Raw genomic sequence first — 18,016 nt, forward strand, 5'->3', positions numbered from 1 at the left:
ATTCTGGTCACAATAGGTATGGGATTAGATGGGAAATTGAGATGGGAACCAAGCTGGGAATGAGGTAGAGGATCCATTTTAGGGCTACCCCAACCAATCACTAGTTCAGTGATTCACTTGAAACATTCATAAAACTCGAAATAAAATTGTACTCATGGGTAAGATTTGAGATAACAAAGGGCACTGTGAAGGAATAGCAAGAAAAAATATACATAGGTAAAGGCAAGAGAGATCACATACAGGCTTCCAAATATTTTCTCTCTCAGTCTCTCTAGCTGCAAACTTCAGAGATACATGAGACATATCTCTATCCAGGGAAGTCTTCATATGTTCTGGAGTCCAGATTTCCTAAAGGGATCTTGTCACATAGGCATATATCTGTCCTATGACAAGTACGTGTAAACCCCCAAATCAGACCACAGGTACACATAATAAACTCTATGCTTACGTTACACATGCTACAAATCTGGTTCATGTAGACCTATTGCTTTGGGCACAAATAATATTATTGCTAGGTAGCTATGTGATCATTCCAGAGGAGTAGTTCTCAGGGTTTTGTCAAAAGCCATCCATAAACATGGCTACAAAGATAAGGAAGAGCTGCATAAAATAAATCGGTTGCATTAACTCTTTTCTTGTAGGGATCTTCAGTCCATTTTCAGAAGTATGTCATTCACTGGATGTGTGTTTGAACTATTTTCATACAGCATATGTGAAATATGAATAGCTTCTATTGTGGCCTAACAAACATAATTCTAAACCTAAGTGAAAGGAATAACAAAAGAGTGGAATTATCAATTCAAAATAAAATGGGTACTCTTATGGACCCTTAAGTAATAAGGAAAATATTTAAAGAAAAGTGTATAGCAGGAAGGATTGGAATAACTTGCTAGAAGTATGGTAATTGGTTACATAGGAAGTATTATTCATTTCAGAGCATGGAATGAATATATAGTCAGAAATGAGCATTTAGCCCTAGAAAATAATCAATCAAAGAATAATGGTATATTTTGTGAGCAAAAACTAACCTATAAATGAAGAGGAGCAGTGAAAAGACTTAAACAAGTGTGCAACATAATTATGCTTAGATTTCTTTTTATCGTCAGTTTCAGGTGTACAAAACAATGTAATAGTTAGACAGTTACACCCCTCACAAAGTGATAACCTGACTCCCCCAATCTATTGCCCCTCTGACATTGTATATAGCTGTTATAATTCCACTGACTCTATTCCCTATGACTGTACTCCACTTCCTATGACTATATATATATATTAAATTATAGTTGGCATTCATCATCATTCAGCTTCAGCTTCAGGTGTACAGCACAGTGGTCAGGCATCTACATTGTCCATGAAATGGTCTCCCTAATAAGACAAGTGCCCACCTGACACCCTACAAAATCTTTACAGCATTATTGATTATATTCCCCAAATTGTCTTCCATATTCGCATGGCAATTAAAAAGCACAAATTGGTAGTCACAATATGCTTAGATTTCTTTTAAAGCTGCTGTCAGTTCCATTTGGAGTTGTTTGAGACTGAAAGGAGGGAAGACAACAAGAAGAAGGGTAAAATAATTTATTTCATTATTATTAATTAGTTATTAACATCTAAACTGAGGTAGGAGCTGTGGAAATATAAAAATGAGGGCTGTTGGGGAAATATTAATAAAGTCTACAGTGTGGTGAACGATTGTAATTATGAGCGAGAAAGTAAGGCGCATCCCTGGCATAGTTCATATTTTTGGCTGGAGCGAGAAAGTGAATGGAGATGCCATTCACCTGGAGAATACCAAAGTGGGAGCAACAGGAAGTAGCAGTTGAAAATGGAGCAGGAGACATCCTGCTAGTCTGTCTAAGTTCCCTCTTGGACACGTCGAGTCTAAGGTTTCCATAGAGCACACAATGGGAATTATCCAGGAGTGAGGTGTGAACCCATCTGGAGTTCAGAAAAGAGGTTGAGTTTGAGATTCTGGGACGGGGGACAACATTCCTATTCAGAGGATTGTTGTAGGAAGTGAAGCCAGAAAATGCAATGAGTAAAATTAGCCAGAGAGATCCGAGAATAACCAGAATAGAGAAGTATTAGAGAAGCCAACAAAGTACAGAAATTTAATAACAAGTGAGCAGTCAACAGTGTCAATTATTGATGAGGGGACAGGATTTGAAATGGATTATTTGATTTGGTAGTTTAGAGTTCATGGATGGCCCTTGCCTAAGCAATTTCAATGGAGTAGTAGAGACAAAATTTTATTGCAAAAGAGTTGAAGAGGAAATGATTTTTAGTTCAGTCTAATTACAAGTAAACTGTGTTGTTTTGGGATGCATATCTAAATAGTCACAATATAGACAAAAACAATGAAATGAACACTATAAAACTCAGAATACTGATTTAACGTGGTGGCTATGATGAGGTTATGTTCTGTAAAGGCTGCTAAAGAAATCTGAGTGTTGATAATTTATTACTTTTTTTTACTTAGGTGATAATTATATGGTTCATTTTACAAAAATTTATTGAATGGCACACTTATTTCCACACAGTTTTCTGTATATGTGTTATATTCCACAACAATAAATTTTAAAGCTTTGACAAGAGGAAGAAAACTAATGCATATTATTTTTCAAGTAGCTTAATTATGAGCTAAAGGAAAATATTGATTAAGTACTTAGTGATTGCCATATGGTTAGTAAGACTTTATTTTTTTATTTATTTTATTTTATTTTATTAAATTTATTGGGGTGACAATTGTTAGTAAAATGACATAGATTTCAGGTGTACAATTCTGTATTACATCATCTATAAATCCCATTGCGTGTTCATCACCCAGAGTTAGTTCTCCTTCCATCACCATATATTTGATACCCCTTACCCTCATCTCCCACCCCCCACCTCCCACTCCCCTTACCCTCTGGCAACCACCAAACCATTGTCTGTGTCTATGAGTTTCTGTTTCTCATTTGTTTGTCTTGTTCTTTTGTTGCTTTTGGTTTATATACCACATATCAGTGAAATCACGTGGTTCTCTGCTTTTTCTGTCTGACTTATTTTGCTCAGCATTACTCTCTCAAGATCCATCCATGTTGTCACAAATGTTCCTATATCATCTTTTCTTACCGCCGAATAGTATTCCATTGTGTATATATACCACAACTTCTTTATCCATTCATCTATCGAAGGACATTTTGGTTGTTTCCATGTCTTGGCCATCGTAAACAAAGCTGCAATGAACATTGGAGCACACGTGTCTTTATCTCTAAATGTTCTCAGATTTTTTGGGTAGATACCCAGGAGAGGGATTGCTGGGTCATATGGCAATTCTATTCGTAATTTTTTGAGGAACCTCCACACTGCCTTCCATAACGGCTGCACCAGTCTGCATTCCCACCAACAGTGTATGAGGGTTCCTTTTTCTCCACAGCCTCTCCAACATTTGTTACTATTTGTCTTGTTGATGATAGCCATTCTGCCTGGGGTGAGGTGATATCTCATTGAGTAAGAGTTTATTTTATGAAGAGAGAGTTTAAAATAATTTTTAACCGTTGTAAAGCAGCTAGTGGAGAAGGATTGGCTTGGCTGGAGAAAATTATTTCTAGTTAAGGAAGTATAGTAAATTCATGCTTGGTGAAGGAGGTGTATTCATTTCTTATTGTTGCTGTAACAGATTACCACAAACTCAGTGGCTTAAAACAACATGATATTGTTATTTGACAGTTCTGGGGATTAAATGTCCAAAATGAGTCTTGCAGGGCTTATATAAAGGTTATCTGCAAGGCAGGTTCTTTCTAGAAACTATAGAGAAGAATCTATTGTCTTGCCTCTTCGAGCTTCGAAGGGGTACTCGCATTCTTTGGCTTATGGCCCCATTTCTGTATCTTGGGAAGAGGATTGTGAACATGTGAAATTGCAGCTCTGGATTATGCAATTAAGCCACCCAGGATTTCAAAAATAAACATTTAGGCACAGAAAGACCAAATGAATTAAAGAATATTATTTTGTACTCATTACAATATAAAAATCTAGTGTTATTCTTAATTAGAACTGAAAGGTATAGGTGTAAGAGTAGAAAATATAGATGTTTAAACTGATTCCAAAGGTTAGTTTAGTGTTGAAAAGTACAAAACACAAGAAAGGATGAACATTGATGGAGCTGTTATTTTAGACTCAAAGGGTCCCCTTGCCTGTGCACATTCAAGCCAAATAAGATGAGAGCGGGAGATTTTGCAAAGAAAGTGAAGTTTCTTTTAAGGAGTTGGTGCCAAGTTGAGACACAGGTGAGCTAGTGCTCTCAAAAACCTGGTTCTCTAATGGCCTCTCGTGGCTGGGTTATATAAGGGAAAATTCATTAACCATGGTTACTAGGAAGCTGGGGTTGGGGGTTCTACTAATCTAAGGCAGGGAGCAATTGATCATGGCATCAGGTCCTAATGTCAGTCATGGTATTGGTCCATCCAGTTTCCAGGAAATACTGTCCATGGGGTCATTCTGCTTTTATAATCTGGAGCTGAAACATAACTGAGGTCAGCATGTTATCTTTGTTTTTTTTGTTGTTGTTTGTTTGTTTTTATTAGTTTCAGGTGTGCAAAACAATGTACTAGACATTTACATCCCTCACAAAGTGATAACCCCCCTCTCCCAATCTACTACCTCTCTGACATCTTATACAGCTGTTACAATTCCATTGACTCTATTCCTTAAGCTGTGGAGACCACTTCATGGACAGTGTAAATGCCTGACCACAGCAGTGTATACCTGAAACTGAAGCTGAATAACTGAATGCCAACTATAATTATATATATATGGTCAAAGGATGTGGAGTACAGCTTAAGGTATTACTTTGTTTTACTAAAACCTTTTACTAGTTTGAGGTTTAGTTTAGTTATTATATCCTGGTCATGGTTGATAGACCTGATGCTTTATTCTTAACTGAGTTTGACCCTGACCCAAACCTAATGTCCTAAGAGCTTAATGATTAAAAGGAGTGGATACAGTATATGTACAGGTAGAACCCTCTGGGGAAAGAATGCACGGAATTAACGGTTCTATCAGGCTAAACAAAGCTAGCTTGTATTAAAGCAAAATACATGCTAAAGAAATGAAGTTCATGTGTGGTTGCAGAGGTTTTCCTGGAGTATGTGTGACCCAGGGTGAATATGAAAGACAATAAACAGTGTTTTCATAGACTTAGAGAAGGTGAGGGTTAAAGGACAGGGACTAGGGATCTCCAGGCCAAAATCCAGAGGCTGTGAAGTCAAAAAGTGAGCATGCCTGAAAGAACATTATGCTACAGATTTAGAGTCTGGCAATAGACATGTTGGTACGTATTTAGGTAGAGATTGTTGACATTGTTAATTTCATGGCTTTATAGATCTTTTCAACAGCAATATTAGGTATTCATTTGTTTATTTGTTTCTTTCTTGTTGTCCCCTACTTCAACAACAATATCATTAAGTAAACAAACCATTGTAAAGGCAAAAAGTTTGTTTAATTCATAGCATATCTGCAACTCCTCAAAAAGTCAGAGAAGTAGGTGTTCACTAAATAATTATCACCCTATCAAGAGTGATATACATATATACAGATGATAACAAGAAGTACTTAATCACTGAAAAAATGAACTATAAGACTACAACTTCTCTGGTCAGAATATATGAACCATTGGACTAAGAAATAATGAGACTAATTTATTATTTCAAAATTTTAATTTACTAAATAAGTGTTATTGTTCAGTACATATTCATTCAAATCATAGAATAGAAATAATTATCCAACTTATTATCCTGTATAATTCAGAAGAGTCAGTGTTCAAACAGAGTCTTTGTGGGCATTTGGAATATTAGCAAGTTCTTTATTTTATAAAGCATTCTTTCTCTGTTAGGATAGTGCTCATTCACGTTATAAATTTGACTTGGGATTTTTCTGGTCCTTTTTTGATGAAGAGTTTCAGAATTTTATCTCGTATCTGCTTGTTTTTCATCACATACACAATGGGGTTCATCACAGGAGGAATGAGAAAATGCATGTTGGCCATGGTCACATATACGTGTGAGGGAAGTTTTGGGCCAAAGCGGTGCAGTATAGACAGGCAGAGCATGGGTGTGAAGAAGAGGATCACAGCACAGAGGTGGGAAATACAGGTGTTAAGAGCCTTGAGACAGCCACCATAGGATGCAATGCTTAGTACAGTTTTCAGTATCAGAATATATGAAAAAAGTATTAGGAGGAAATCAAGTCCCATAGTGGAGAGCAGCACAAATAGTCCATAGATGCTATTAATCCTAGTGTTGGTGCAGGAGAGCTTTATAATGTCAGGATGCAGGCAGTAGGGATGAGAAAGCACATTTGAGTGACAGAAGCACAGCCTCCTCAAAAGGATAGGAAGGGGCACCTGTATAGTCAAAGTTCGCACTACAATGGCCAGACCTATCTTGGCAATTACACTACTGGTAAGGATGGAGGAATAATGCAATGGATGAGAAATGGCTACATAGCGGTCAAAGGCCATTGCCAGTATGACGGCAGACTCAAAATCCTGGAAAGTGTGGATAAAAAACATTTGGGTGAAGCAAGCTGAGAAGGTGAGCTCTCCAGCATCCAGCCAGAAGATCCTCAGCATTGTGGGGAAGGTGAAAAGGGACAGACCCAGATCAGAGGCAGCTAGCATGGCAAGGAAGAGGTACATAGGCCCATGGAGGGTATGCTGTTGCCAGATAACTGCAATGATGGTCATATTGCCTACCAAAGTAACGAAGAACATGGCACAGAAGGGTATGGAAATCCAGACGTGTGTAGCCTCCAGCCCAGGTATGCCTGTCACCAAGAAGGTGGAGAATATTGAGTTGGTATTGTTGATAGGAAACATGATGCCAGAGCTGCACGCCTTTCCTAGAATGAAATACATTGTCTCAGGCACAGACGTTAAAATTCGACGAGCTTTTAATTGGCTACTCATAATAGCTTTTATTTTAAACTGACCCTGATATACCTCTACTATAAAATTAAATGCTGTTTCCTAACGTAGAGCATCTGAGCCTCTAGATTTCTTTATTTGTTTTCTTTCTATCACCATATATTTGATCCCTTTTACCTTCATCATAGACTTCTTTTCTCAACAATTTCCCCAGATATTATGAATTATTGAAGGGAAATTAATAAAAAAGTACATTTGGTATTTAATTTACCTGTCATTTAATTGACCTAATGATATTTTTAAAATGAAAAATCCAAAATAAATAATGTGCTTTAATTACATTTCTTTTAAAAATTAACACAAATTCATACCTGCTATTTTAATTACAGTAGTATATCATTTCTTACTGCCTGGCCCACCTTGATACATATTAGACACTGCTACTCAAACTGTTGACCATGGGCATTTTTCTGCAATGGAATGAGTGCAGAAAATGAGAATAAAATTTGCATTTAGAAATGTTTGCATTAATGTGACATAATATATCTTTGTTTCTTTAATTTAATAATAATTATCAGTGTACAATAATAATAGTATTGCATTTTGGATGTTTTTTCATTTCTTTTTTCCTAAATACCATTTTAGTTATATTTTACAAATAATTATTTTGTGACTGAAATTCTTAAAATGTACCTTTACTACATAGTTTATGTAACAATGTTACAGGATAATTAATTGTTGAATGTAAGCATATTATTTTTATTCAATTGAACATGAAAAGAAACAAAAAATAAACATTGTTTTATTTTTTTAAATTCATGATTTTAGGCTCTTTTTAGAGAGCTAATATTTTAAATTTCCGTTGAGATATGCGTATGTTTCATATAGTTACTATATAGTTGTGTAACAAATAGTTCATTCTTAATAACAATAAAAATATTAAACAATAATTATTTTATTGATTTAATTTAATATGGATATGGTTATTTATTCATCTAAACATTTAATAAATATTAATTATTTTCCTTTATATGCCTGACTATAAGCTTTGTTTAAGATTATAGCAAAGATCTAAGAAATCACAATTAGCAACTTATATTAAAGAAATGAGAAGCCTGGTTAGCATTCAACTATGATGTACAATATGTCAGAAGTGAGAACATTTTCATGGTCTATGTTACCAAAACTTATTTCCAGATAAAATCAGTTGTGGATACACTGAGTCTTCTTCCCACAAGCTAAGTATACATTTTTTTCTGAGTCCACCCATCACCGCATTCTGTATTTATCAACCTAAACAGACATTGAATATATATATATATATATATATATATATATATATATATATATATATTTCTTATATCTTATATAGTCATTCCCATAAGCAATAAGCCTTAGTCATTCCCATAAGCAATAAGCCTTACAAATAGTGCATATACTAATAGTACCAATCCCTCACCTAACCTCAACTCACTAATGTAGTTCTTGGTATTATTTGTGGGCCTTTGTAGAGATGTTCATTTTCACACCTTCATTCCCTGCATGCAGCATACAGTCCTTAGCTGCAGTGGCCTTAGTATTTTCAGCTGCTTTTATTCAAACTCCCCTTAAGTCTGATCTTTGGTCAAAGTAACATTTTTAGAGAAAATAGTAATATTAAAAAAAATAAAAGAAGAAACAAGAAAAGATCTTTTCTCTAAAGTCTTACTGCCTAGCCCTGGACAAGGCTAGTCAATTTTTCAAAATCTCAATCTGAGGGTTTAGAATAAGGATTGAGAACAAGAAACAAGGATCCTGTTCACTTGTTCCTGCTTTCATCTGTCAGGTTAGTCAATTTTTCAGAATCTCAGTCTGAATCTGTTTGGATGAGACTTTTAGAAAAAATAAGAAGGGATTAACTAAAATGCTATCCATTATCTTTAAAAAATTAAGAAAATTGGAATTAGCTTTAGAAGCTTATTACCATTTTTCTAATCTTGAATTTTGTTATGAAAAATAGAGAAAGTGGAAGGGGGGTCTAGGAAACTGTCTTTGTTGGATAAGAGCACATTTGCTTAGTCAAATCATTGTGCCTTCCAATATTAAGGGTCAGGTTTCTTCTCAACGCTTTTTCTTATCCATGAATTTTTAAGTATTTTCAGAATCTATGCTCTTTGGTCTCCCAAAGAGTATTCATGTTCAAGGATGAGGCTGATTGGTTTTCATAGTCAATGTTAACAGTTGGGTAGTTTTGTACTTCTCTAGTTCAGGAATACATGAAACCCACTTCTGTTTATTTGGTTCAACACCATTGTCCAAATATTTCAGGTTCTTGAGGGAAACAAATTTAAGTGCAAATATTTAAGTGCAAATATTTTCACAGAAATGTCTAGACCGCTGTGATTCCTTGTATTATATGCTAGAGTTTCTCTACTCACTAATTTATCCAAAGGCTCTTTGATTTTAGTCCTTTTTCCAAATTCAAGTAAACAATATTTTCTTTCTCACCTGGCATCTCAAGGCAGGAGGCTTGCTAATGTCCTAAAGGGACAGCTTTCTCTTTCACGTCCAAAATCAAGAATCCTTGTGACCTGGTTTGAGCTTCTGTATTATTCAAGCAGCTATCTCCTGAGGATAGTAATCTCCTGGGAAGTCTCTTTCTCTTCTTGATTTAAAGTCTACCTTTCATTTCTACCTGAGAATGCTCCATAAATGACCGAAGTACTGGGTACTGTTTTGTATCAGGTGAGTTGAAAATCACTCATTAATTCTTGGTGTAATCTCCACTCACTTCAAAGTTATTTTTATAACATAATATCTATAATTTGGGTTTATTCATATTTTATTCATATTCATTTGGGGTTTCTCAAAAGTTAATTGTGTCACAGGCATCTGTTTGAACACTACTGTTGTTCAATTCCTATTATATGTTTCAATTATGAAACCCTATTGAATGCATCTAGAAATTACCTTAGAATTCTGAAATGGTAATCTATCTATCATTTTCTATCATCATTCCACATCTTACCCATACACACACCACTCACTTTACACAAACACATACACATAACTGTATGTCAAGGGACTTTTTATGTAATGTAGTTTCAAACAAAAATATGGGCATGATCTTTCAGGCTAGCAAAACACATAGTTTTAAAATGACATTCCAATGATGGTCAAATTTCCATGAATTCAGTTAGAAATACTGTGACTATAGAAGGAAACTCTTCTTATGGTGAGTCATGCTATGCTTGTGAATTTAGAAAGCTCTTCTATGTGTCTTTTATTTTTACCTTTTTACATATAAAAACACGTTTTTCCTCACATCAACCCAGCAAATCACTGTTATCTTTGAAGAAACTGAAATTCAAATAAATTTATTGTCCCTATGTCAGACAATTAATATGTAGACAGTCTAGGATTCAAAGATCATTCATGGTCCAGAGCACATCCTTCTATCAAAATATACTTCAAAATAACATCAAAGTTATAATTTACATTGGTCTGACTTTTATTGGTAAAGTATCTCCTCTCTAAAGCAACAATATTGATTTTTCTCTTCTATGGAGAAGAAGAAATTACATGATAATCACTTAAGTGCAAATGTAAGTTAATCTGCTATCTCACCTGATTCTTCTCAACCTGAAATTTTCTATACCCAAAATAATATACTGTGGAATTGAAACCACTAATGTATGTAAAATAAAGTACCTCCGAGAAGTGTATATTATTCAAAGAGGAGAAGTAGCTTGCCATTTTTCTGGGTGTTATGTCATTTTTGTTTGTTTAATTGAAGGTAGCCATATTAAAATATGTATTATATTAATATCTTGTAATTCATTAAATTTTCTTTGTAACTTAGATTAAAATAAAATAGGCAACTTTCTTTCTACTTAAAGTTGTGAAAACCCATAACCTTTGGAAAAATTATAAGTAAGTGAGGGACTAGGAACAAGTGGAAGATGTTGCCATATAAGTGGTTCCTAAAATATGAGAACAGATTCTTAGATGAGCTGTTCAAATTAATAGAGTTTGACCATATCCAGAAAAAAGAGTATTTCTTATTCTTATTTTTATTCTTCTGTTGATTTATCAGATATATCGAGGCCTAGCAGAGAGAGGAAATTAAATAAATATTACATCAGTATTTATAAATCTAGCTATGTACTATTTATTCAAAATATATATTAATAATTTTATGTATTAATGTATTAATGACTGTGTCTGTGCATAAGGCATTATAGTGAACAATGACTATATGAAATGACATTACAGAATTCATCAATTAATTTAACCTCTCAGGGGCCTTTGAGAATAACTGAAAACATCTAGAATTTCAGAGTTAGACTAAAAAACATAGCACCATCCAACTCCAACTTTAATAAATATAAAAATTCCTTCTATTCCTATTAGTGAAATGGTAAACAGAACTGATAATTCCTAGATCCACATAGATTATATGCAGACTATGAACTGAATATACTTGTGTCAACTTTTTAATTTGTTTAAGAAAATTCTTGTCAAACAGTTAAAGATGTAAAGCAATAAATAACTTCACTATTTGTCTCATTAAAGTCCTGAAAATAAATTTATTCAAATAATCATTATGCTCCTGTAGGAAAGTGGAAATTATTTGAGAATAATAGATTGCTCACATAAGAAAACAGTTTAGGTCACTTATCAAACAACAGTTTATTTACCAAGACTACTTTCACTTCCCAAATCACATTGTCTCCATCAAATCTAAACTATTTTGTCAAAAGATATCTCAAAATCTTCAATGCATACCCCAAAACCCTGTAAACATCCCAACCTGACTACCTCTTTTTTTTTGTAATACTACTAACGCTATATCAAAGTAGAGTTCTTTCAGTGCAATTAATAAATTATGGATCTAATCTATACTTGTCTTTCCACCATGGTTCAAGACCTACAACTCTTGAGTCTCCTGCTTAGAGATCTCCATAACGCAATAGTGAAGTAAATTTCATGTTGTGTCTGAGCTCCAATTTCTTTACATTGAGCTCCCAAACGCTGAGATTATTATAAATGTGCAACACTTGCTTTTAAGTAATCCTTTTGTATTTTATTGGATTAGAAAGCTTTTCCCTGGTGCAAATTTCTCTTATTAATAGACAAACTTTTGTCTTTCTCTCTGCAGTTATTGCTAATTTTTGTGAGTATAGAAGAAAAATTTCATGTGATGAAAGCACACATGGGGCAGATAAGTCTGTCCTTGAGATGGCTCCAAGGACTGATGAAGACAGAAGATCTCCACAGTATAGCTGACTTAAAAACAAATTTTTCCTTGAGTAATCTATCAAAAGCTTTATGAGAACTTGTTTCATAAAACAATAAAAATTATCAATGTATGTTTGCTAAATTCATATCTTCCACCAAGAAAAAAAGGAAAGTTAACAACGCAATTACAGCTTGTAACGCCATGACTCTTAAAGAAACTCTTTGTATTAATAAATTATAGCTCTTTCTGCCTTTTCAGTTTTCTAAAATCACTGTGCAATGTTGGTTACATCACCAATCATGACCCTGAATCATCCATTGTGTTGCTGGAGTAGACTGGATTCCTGAGGGCAAAACACATGTAGGTATTAGAAAGAAGCTGGCTCAAAGTTATGGTCCAGGGCAGAGACAAGTTCTATTCAATTACACTATATAGTGTCATATATCTATATCTATATCTATTTTTATTTCTATCTCTGTCTCCCTATTTATAAACAGATAATTATATGTATATTCATTTCAACACTTATTCATCTCACTCCTTCCAAATTGGGGTCCTTTCTTTTAATCTTACAATTCTGGATGAGGTGGGTACATAAAGGAGTGCTGGATCTTTGCCATCTAGTGTAGGTATATCCATACAGTCCTACTGTTTTCATAGTATTTCATATATACAAATTAAAAAAAAATGACTGAATACTTTCTAGCTTCAAATGAGTGATTTTACGACTCTGTTGGAGAAACATTCTTTTACTTGATCAGTCTAAATTTGTGTTAATAACAGAGTGTTGTCTAAGAAAAGCATGAGATTTGGCAATGGGGGACCTGCATTTAATTTTCAGCCTGATTATTTACTATACGTGCAGGTGAACAAAGTGACACAACTCTCTGGACTTCAATTTCCTCATCTAGTCAATGAAAAATAATAATAAATCTTTGTGGATTTAGTAGATTGGGGCCAGGGGGTTATCACTTTGTAAGGGGTATAAATGATAAATGTCTAACTATTACAGTGTTTTGTACACATGAAACTAGTTAAAAAAAGAAAATAAAAAATAAAAATAAAAGAAATTATATATCAGAAAATGTTTTTTTAAACTTGATAAATTCTATAGCAATGGAAGTCGATACTAAAGGCAAATTTTCCCATGCATATGCATCTCCCTTTCTAACTGGGCAGTGGACAGGAGTCAAGGATTGCATATTCCTTCATATACTTGTATTTGACTCAGATTTAACACAGAATAAATGGTCTTAGAAATATTTGATGATAAATTGCTCTATTTCCCCCCTTTATGGATTTTGTGCATTTTTCAGGAGCATGTTCTCTCAACACTAAAGCATGGACCACCCCTGCTCTGATAATCGCACTCCCACAAAAATTCATACACTTAATAAGTGGAAACTTCAACAATATCCCATATTTTTATGGTTTGTTTGTGTCTGTCAGAGCAGTCTCTGTGTGGATTGCTGCCACTAATAGAGCTGTTTTTAATTCCCCAGGATTGTCTAAGACAGGTAGGAAATAAAGAAGGACATCAAAATGATGGGGTTTTAGAGCAAGATGACCTGAGTTTGAATCTCAGCTTGGTTAGATACTAGCTGTGTGAATTTAGACAAGTTATTCAACGTATTCGTGCCATAGTTTCTTAATGTGTGAAATGGAGATCATACTAGTAGCCATTTTGTTGGGTTATTGTTATAAATAAATGGTATTTTGTAAGGATTAAATTGTGTAAAATGATAAACACAAGATATAGCTCATGATAAATGCTCCAAAGTTATTTTAATAATATAAATAGCATGGGGGCTAAAATGTGTCCTTTTGATTAAAAACCCAGGTGATTGAAGCTGTCACTGTGATCAAATAGACTACATGTAGCTGTATCTTCCTTAGATACAGCTAAGGAAGAGATTCAATACCAAGAATGCTTCTCTTCATTTTGTTTAAATCTAAATGATACACTTATAATAGAACTGAATTTTCCCATCTGATATATTTTTGCCTTTATTTTATTTTTTTGCTTTGAGCTCCTTGTCTCTGATTGAATTTTAGATTTGTTTATCTAAAGGAGAATGTATCTGTGACCTAATTTCATTCCAACCTATATGGATAACAGTTCAGAGTTCTGAAATGTCCCTACCAGGTCTAGTTGATTGGCGGCATAGGTGAGGCTATAGCGCAGATAGTTCTTCATGTCTAGTCCAGTTCTCTTTCCAGTGTACCATGCAAGCTTGAGACAGTCTGCCTGATTTATTTCCTTAGTGGTTCCAAAGACATGTGATATATCAAACCAATTACATCAACCCTTTCTAATCCTCCATCTCTTACTCTATTCCTTAATATTGATTAGTGGTATCACTAGTTTTCTCCAGACAATGTGTCTCAAATGTTTTATTACCTTTTATTTATCCCTCACTTAAACCATCATCTGGAATTGTCCATTTTATTAATTTTTTAAACATGTTTCTTCTCTATTTCCTGTTTTCATTGTTAAGGCCATGTTCTTTGTTCTGTTTTGGTCCTTTGCAAAAGCGTCCCAGAGCAACTCCTGGTAGCTGCCGTCCTTCTCTTCATTTCATGTTGCCGTCTTCTAAACTATATTTACTCAACAAAATGTATTATGTCACACAGAAATCATGGAACTTAAGACATATTGATGGAGAATAATATGAAATATGTAATTAGAAATATTATAGGTGTGCTATTGGGAAACAGAATGAAAAATAAGCATAAAAAGACGTCTCTGAAAAGATGAATCTTAAACTCTGATCATAGTATGTTCTTCTTAAAACTTTGGTATATATTAGAGACTTCATAAAAATTGTTGAATAATAAATCAATTCTTAGTATAGAACTACACTAAACCCAAAGTCTTTAGCTCGACTTTCAAAATTCTGAGTCTTCAAGGTACAATCTACTTGTCCAGTCATATTTCTCATGTCTCTAAGACCTCAATGTGCTAGATGACTTGATTTTTAGCCTGCTGACATTCCTTATTTTGGCTTTTCAACTTTGTAGCTTGTTCTTTCCAAAGTTAGCTTCTTGAAAGCCTAAAGTTTTTTTTATTTTTTTTAAAAACAGATCTAATGACAACCCCTCCGCTAATCTTTCCACCATCCCCCTAGTTAAAAGTAGTGTTTTCTGTGTTATACATATGATTGAATATCTCCTATCATTCTTATCCTGATTTGACTTGAGGGGTAGTTATTTGTGTTCATGTTTCATGATACTCACAAAGGTAGGACATTCTGGAAATAGAAGATATTTATGGTTTATACTTGATTTCTACTTTAGCATTGTTTGATATACAGAGCAAACTTAAAGAAATGTTCATAACTTATTTATGTCTTGCATGTGTTTGCAACTCTTGTATTATTATCTTATTATCTATAAGCTGCCTTTTTTTCCCTCCAGTAATAATATTAAAGTTTGAGCAGAAAAGAAAAAAAAAGAAGGGAAGGAAAAGAGAAACATTTGAACACATGATGTCAGGGATAAATGGGAGAAAAAAAGCATTATAGGCAAAAAGAAGGGAAGGAAAAGAGAAACATTTGAACACATACTGGCAGGGATAAATGGGAGAAAAAAAGCATTACGGGCAAGAGAGAAGGGAAGGAGGAATGCAATGTGTGTGGAATATGAGAGTATACTGTCTACTGAGTTAGAATGATGTCATATGAGTGTTTACTTGGACAGTAGTGGTTTTACTGAAGCACATGTATACTGGAACAATGCAAAGAGAGAACATGGTTCTAATATAATATGCACAGCTTTAAATTAATACAACTTTGTGCAAACCTAGGACTATATAGACTTCTATTTTTCTTTCTATCTAAGTTATTTTTGTTTGATGATAAAAGGTTTCATACTGAATTATAGTCGCTGATATAGTGATCTTGAGCTCCCAAAGGGGCCAGACCAATAGTGTGAACACTGGGGCTCCAGGAAATAAAGTGTGATTAATCACCAGAAATGGAGAAGGAGACAAGGAGAAAAACTAGGATGTTCAAGAGCTTACAAGAGACTTTCATGTATGATGCTAAGTCAATAAGTATAATGTATTGGCTGTAGTGCCTAGCCCAAGTTATGAAACCATGAAATGTTTATTATTATTTTCATTACTATCATTATGATTATCAGTAGCATTAGTAGCATTAGCCCTATAAAGTCATGGTAACTTTCATGTCAATGAAGCCTATCTGGCTTATCATCCTTGAATCATTACTGATTATCAGTCCTTTCTTAAGACAATAACTTTAATGCAAGACCAAGATTCACACTCAACATGATACAATAACCTCAATTCTTCTTCTTCTTCTTCTTCTTCTTCTTCTTCTTCTTCTTCTTCTTCTTCTTCTTCTTCTTCTTCTTCTTCTTCTTCTTCTCCTTCTTCCTCTCTCTCTCTCTCTCTCTCTCTCTCTCTCTCTCTCTCTCTCTCTCTCTCTCTCTCTCTCTCTCCCCCCCCCCCCTAGGGTTCACTATTAGAGGACAGAGTAAAAGATAACAACCTCTTCAAACTGTACCAATCTGAGAGACATCTGGTACACGATGATTGGAATACCAGGACTAGAAGACGCACAACACATGGATCTCTAGTCCCATCTGTTCCATGTGCATGGTTTCTGTCATAGGCAATGACCTCTTATTGTTCCTGATTTTTACTGAGCATAGTTTTCATGAATGCATGTACCTTCTCCTCCCTCTGTTGTCCCTCGCAGATATCTTTCACTCCACAGTCACCACACCAAAGATGCTAACAATCTTCTGGTTCCAAGATAGAGGTATTTCTTATGGTAGCTGTCTGTCCCAGATGTTTTTCCTACACTTCATCTTTGGGGCAGAGTCTGCCATATTGCTGGCTATGGCATTCAATTGGTATGTAGCCATCTGTTATCCACTAAGATATGCTACTATTCTAACCCCCTCAATCACTGGAAAAATGGGTTTTGCATCTGTGATTAGGAGTTTCTTCATCTGCTTTCCCTTGGTTTTACTGGTTTATCGGCTTACTTACTGTTACTGTAACCTTATTTTCCTCATTCCTGGATGTGGTGTTTATCATCATCTCTTATGCCCTTATACTCTATACCGTGTTCAAAATTCCTTCTCAAAGTGCTTGACTCAAGGTTCTGGGTACTTGTGGCTTCCATGTTTGTGTTATCCAACTGTTCTATACCCTAGCCTAAAATTGTATTGGATATCTTATATCATGCCAGCATTGGGAGAGGATAATAATAGTAAATGTTTGAGAAAATGAGATCATGTTAAAATCTTACTCTTTTTGCTGATTTTGTTCAGACAAGAACACCTTAGATTCTGTGCAATATTAAGTTTTGCTACAAGAGGCTTAAAGTATAATTGATTGAGTGTGATCATTTAATCAGGAAATACTAATTTTAGGCAATAGGATATAGTATAGTTGTGTGACTAAGAGGGAAATCTCTGAAGTCAGCCTTCCAATAATCAAATCTCTACTCCATTCGTTCTAAGTATAAAATCTTAGGGAAAAAAATTTTTTTAATCTTAGGAAAATTATTGTATCTATATGTCCGTGTTTTTTAATTGAGGCAGTATATATAAAGCACTTATAATAATATCTGAAACATAATAACAAATGTTAGAGTCAGGGAATTAAGAGAAAATGGGTCATGTTTCAGGGCTTACAGAGTATACACCAACATTATGGATGGGTCACTAAGTGGACCAAGAGAAAATAATGAGTCAACATTGAGCAGAGGGTACAGAAAGGATAAAATCCCAGACTGAGAGAGGAGGTAGTAAGATCAGATTCATTTAATGACAGTCAGCCAAGTATTGCAGACTTAGACCAGAGACTCATCCAGTTGTTCCATCCAATTCCTGGAACAACTGGCCTCCCCTTTAAT

General features: G+C 34.5%; 1 protein-coding gene and 1 pseudogene across 1 annotated transcript; one reads left to right on the forward strand and one right to left on the reverse strand.

Moving 5' to 3' along the window:
- Positions 1–5,887: 5,887 nt before the first annotated feature.
- LOC109436972 (olfactory receptor 51G2-like) lies at positions 5,888–6,859 on the reverse strand. The gene has a single exon (XM_019715852.3). It carries the CDS (start codon positions 6,857–6,859, stop codon positions 5,888–5,890), a length of 972 nt encoding a protein of 323 aa, XP_019571411.2.
- A 2,739-nt stretch (positions 6,860–9,598) lies between these two features.
- On the forward strand, positions 9,599–17,317 carry LOC141572337 (olfactory receptor 52Z1-like; annotated as a pseudogene).
- The last annotated feature ends 699 nt before the right edge of the window (positions 17,318–18,016 follow it).

The sequence above is a fragment of the Rhinolophus sinicus genome, chromosome 14 (assembly GCF_057876585.1).
Source record: "Rhinolophus sinicus isolate RSI-liver-muscle chromosome 14, RSI-T2T, whole genome shotgun sequence".
Classification (NCBI taxonomy): Eukaryota; Metazoa; Chordata; class Mammalia; order Chiroptera; family Rhinolophidae; genus Rhinolophus; species Rhinolophus sinicus.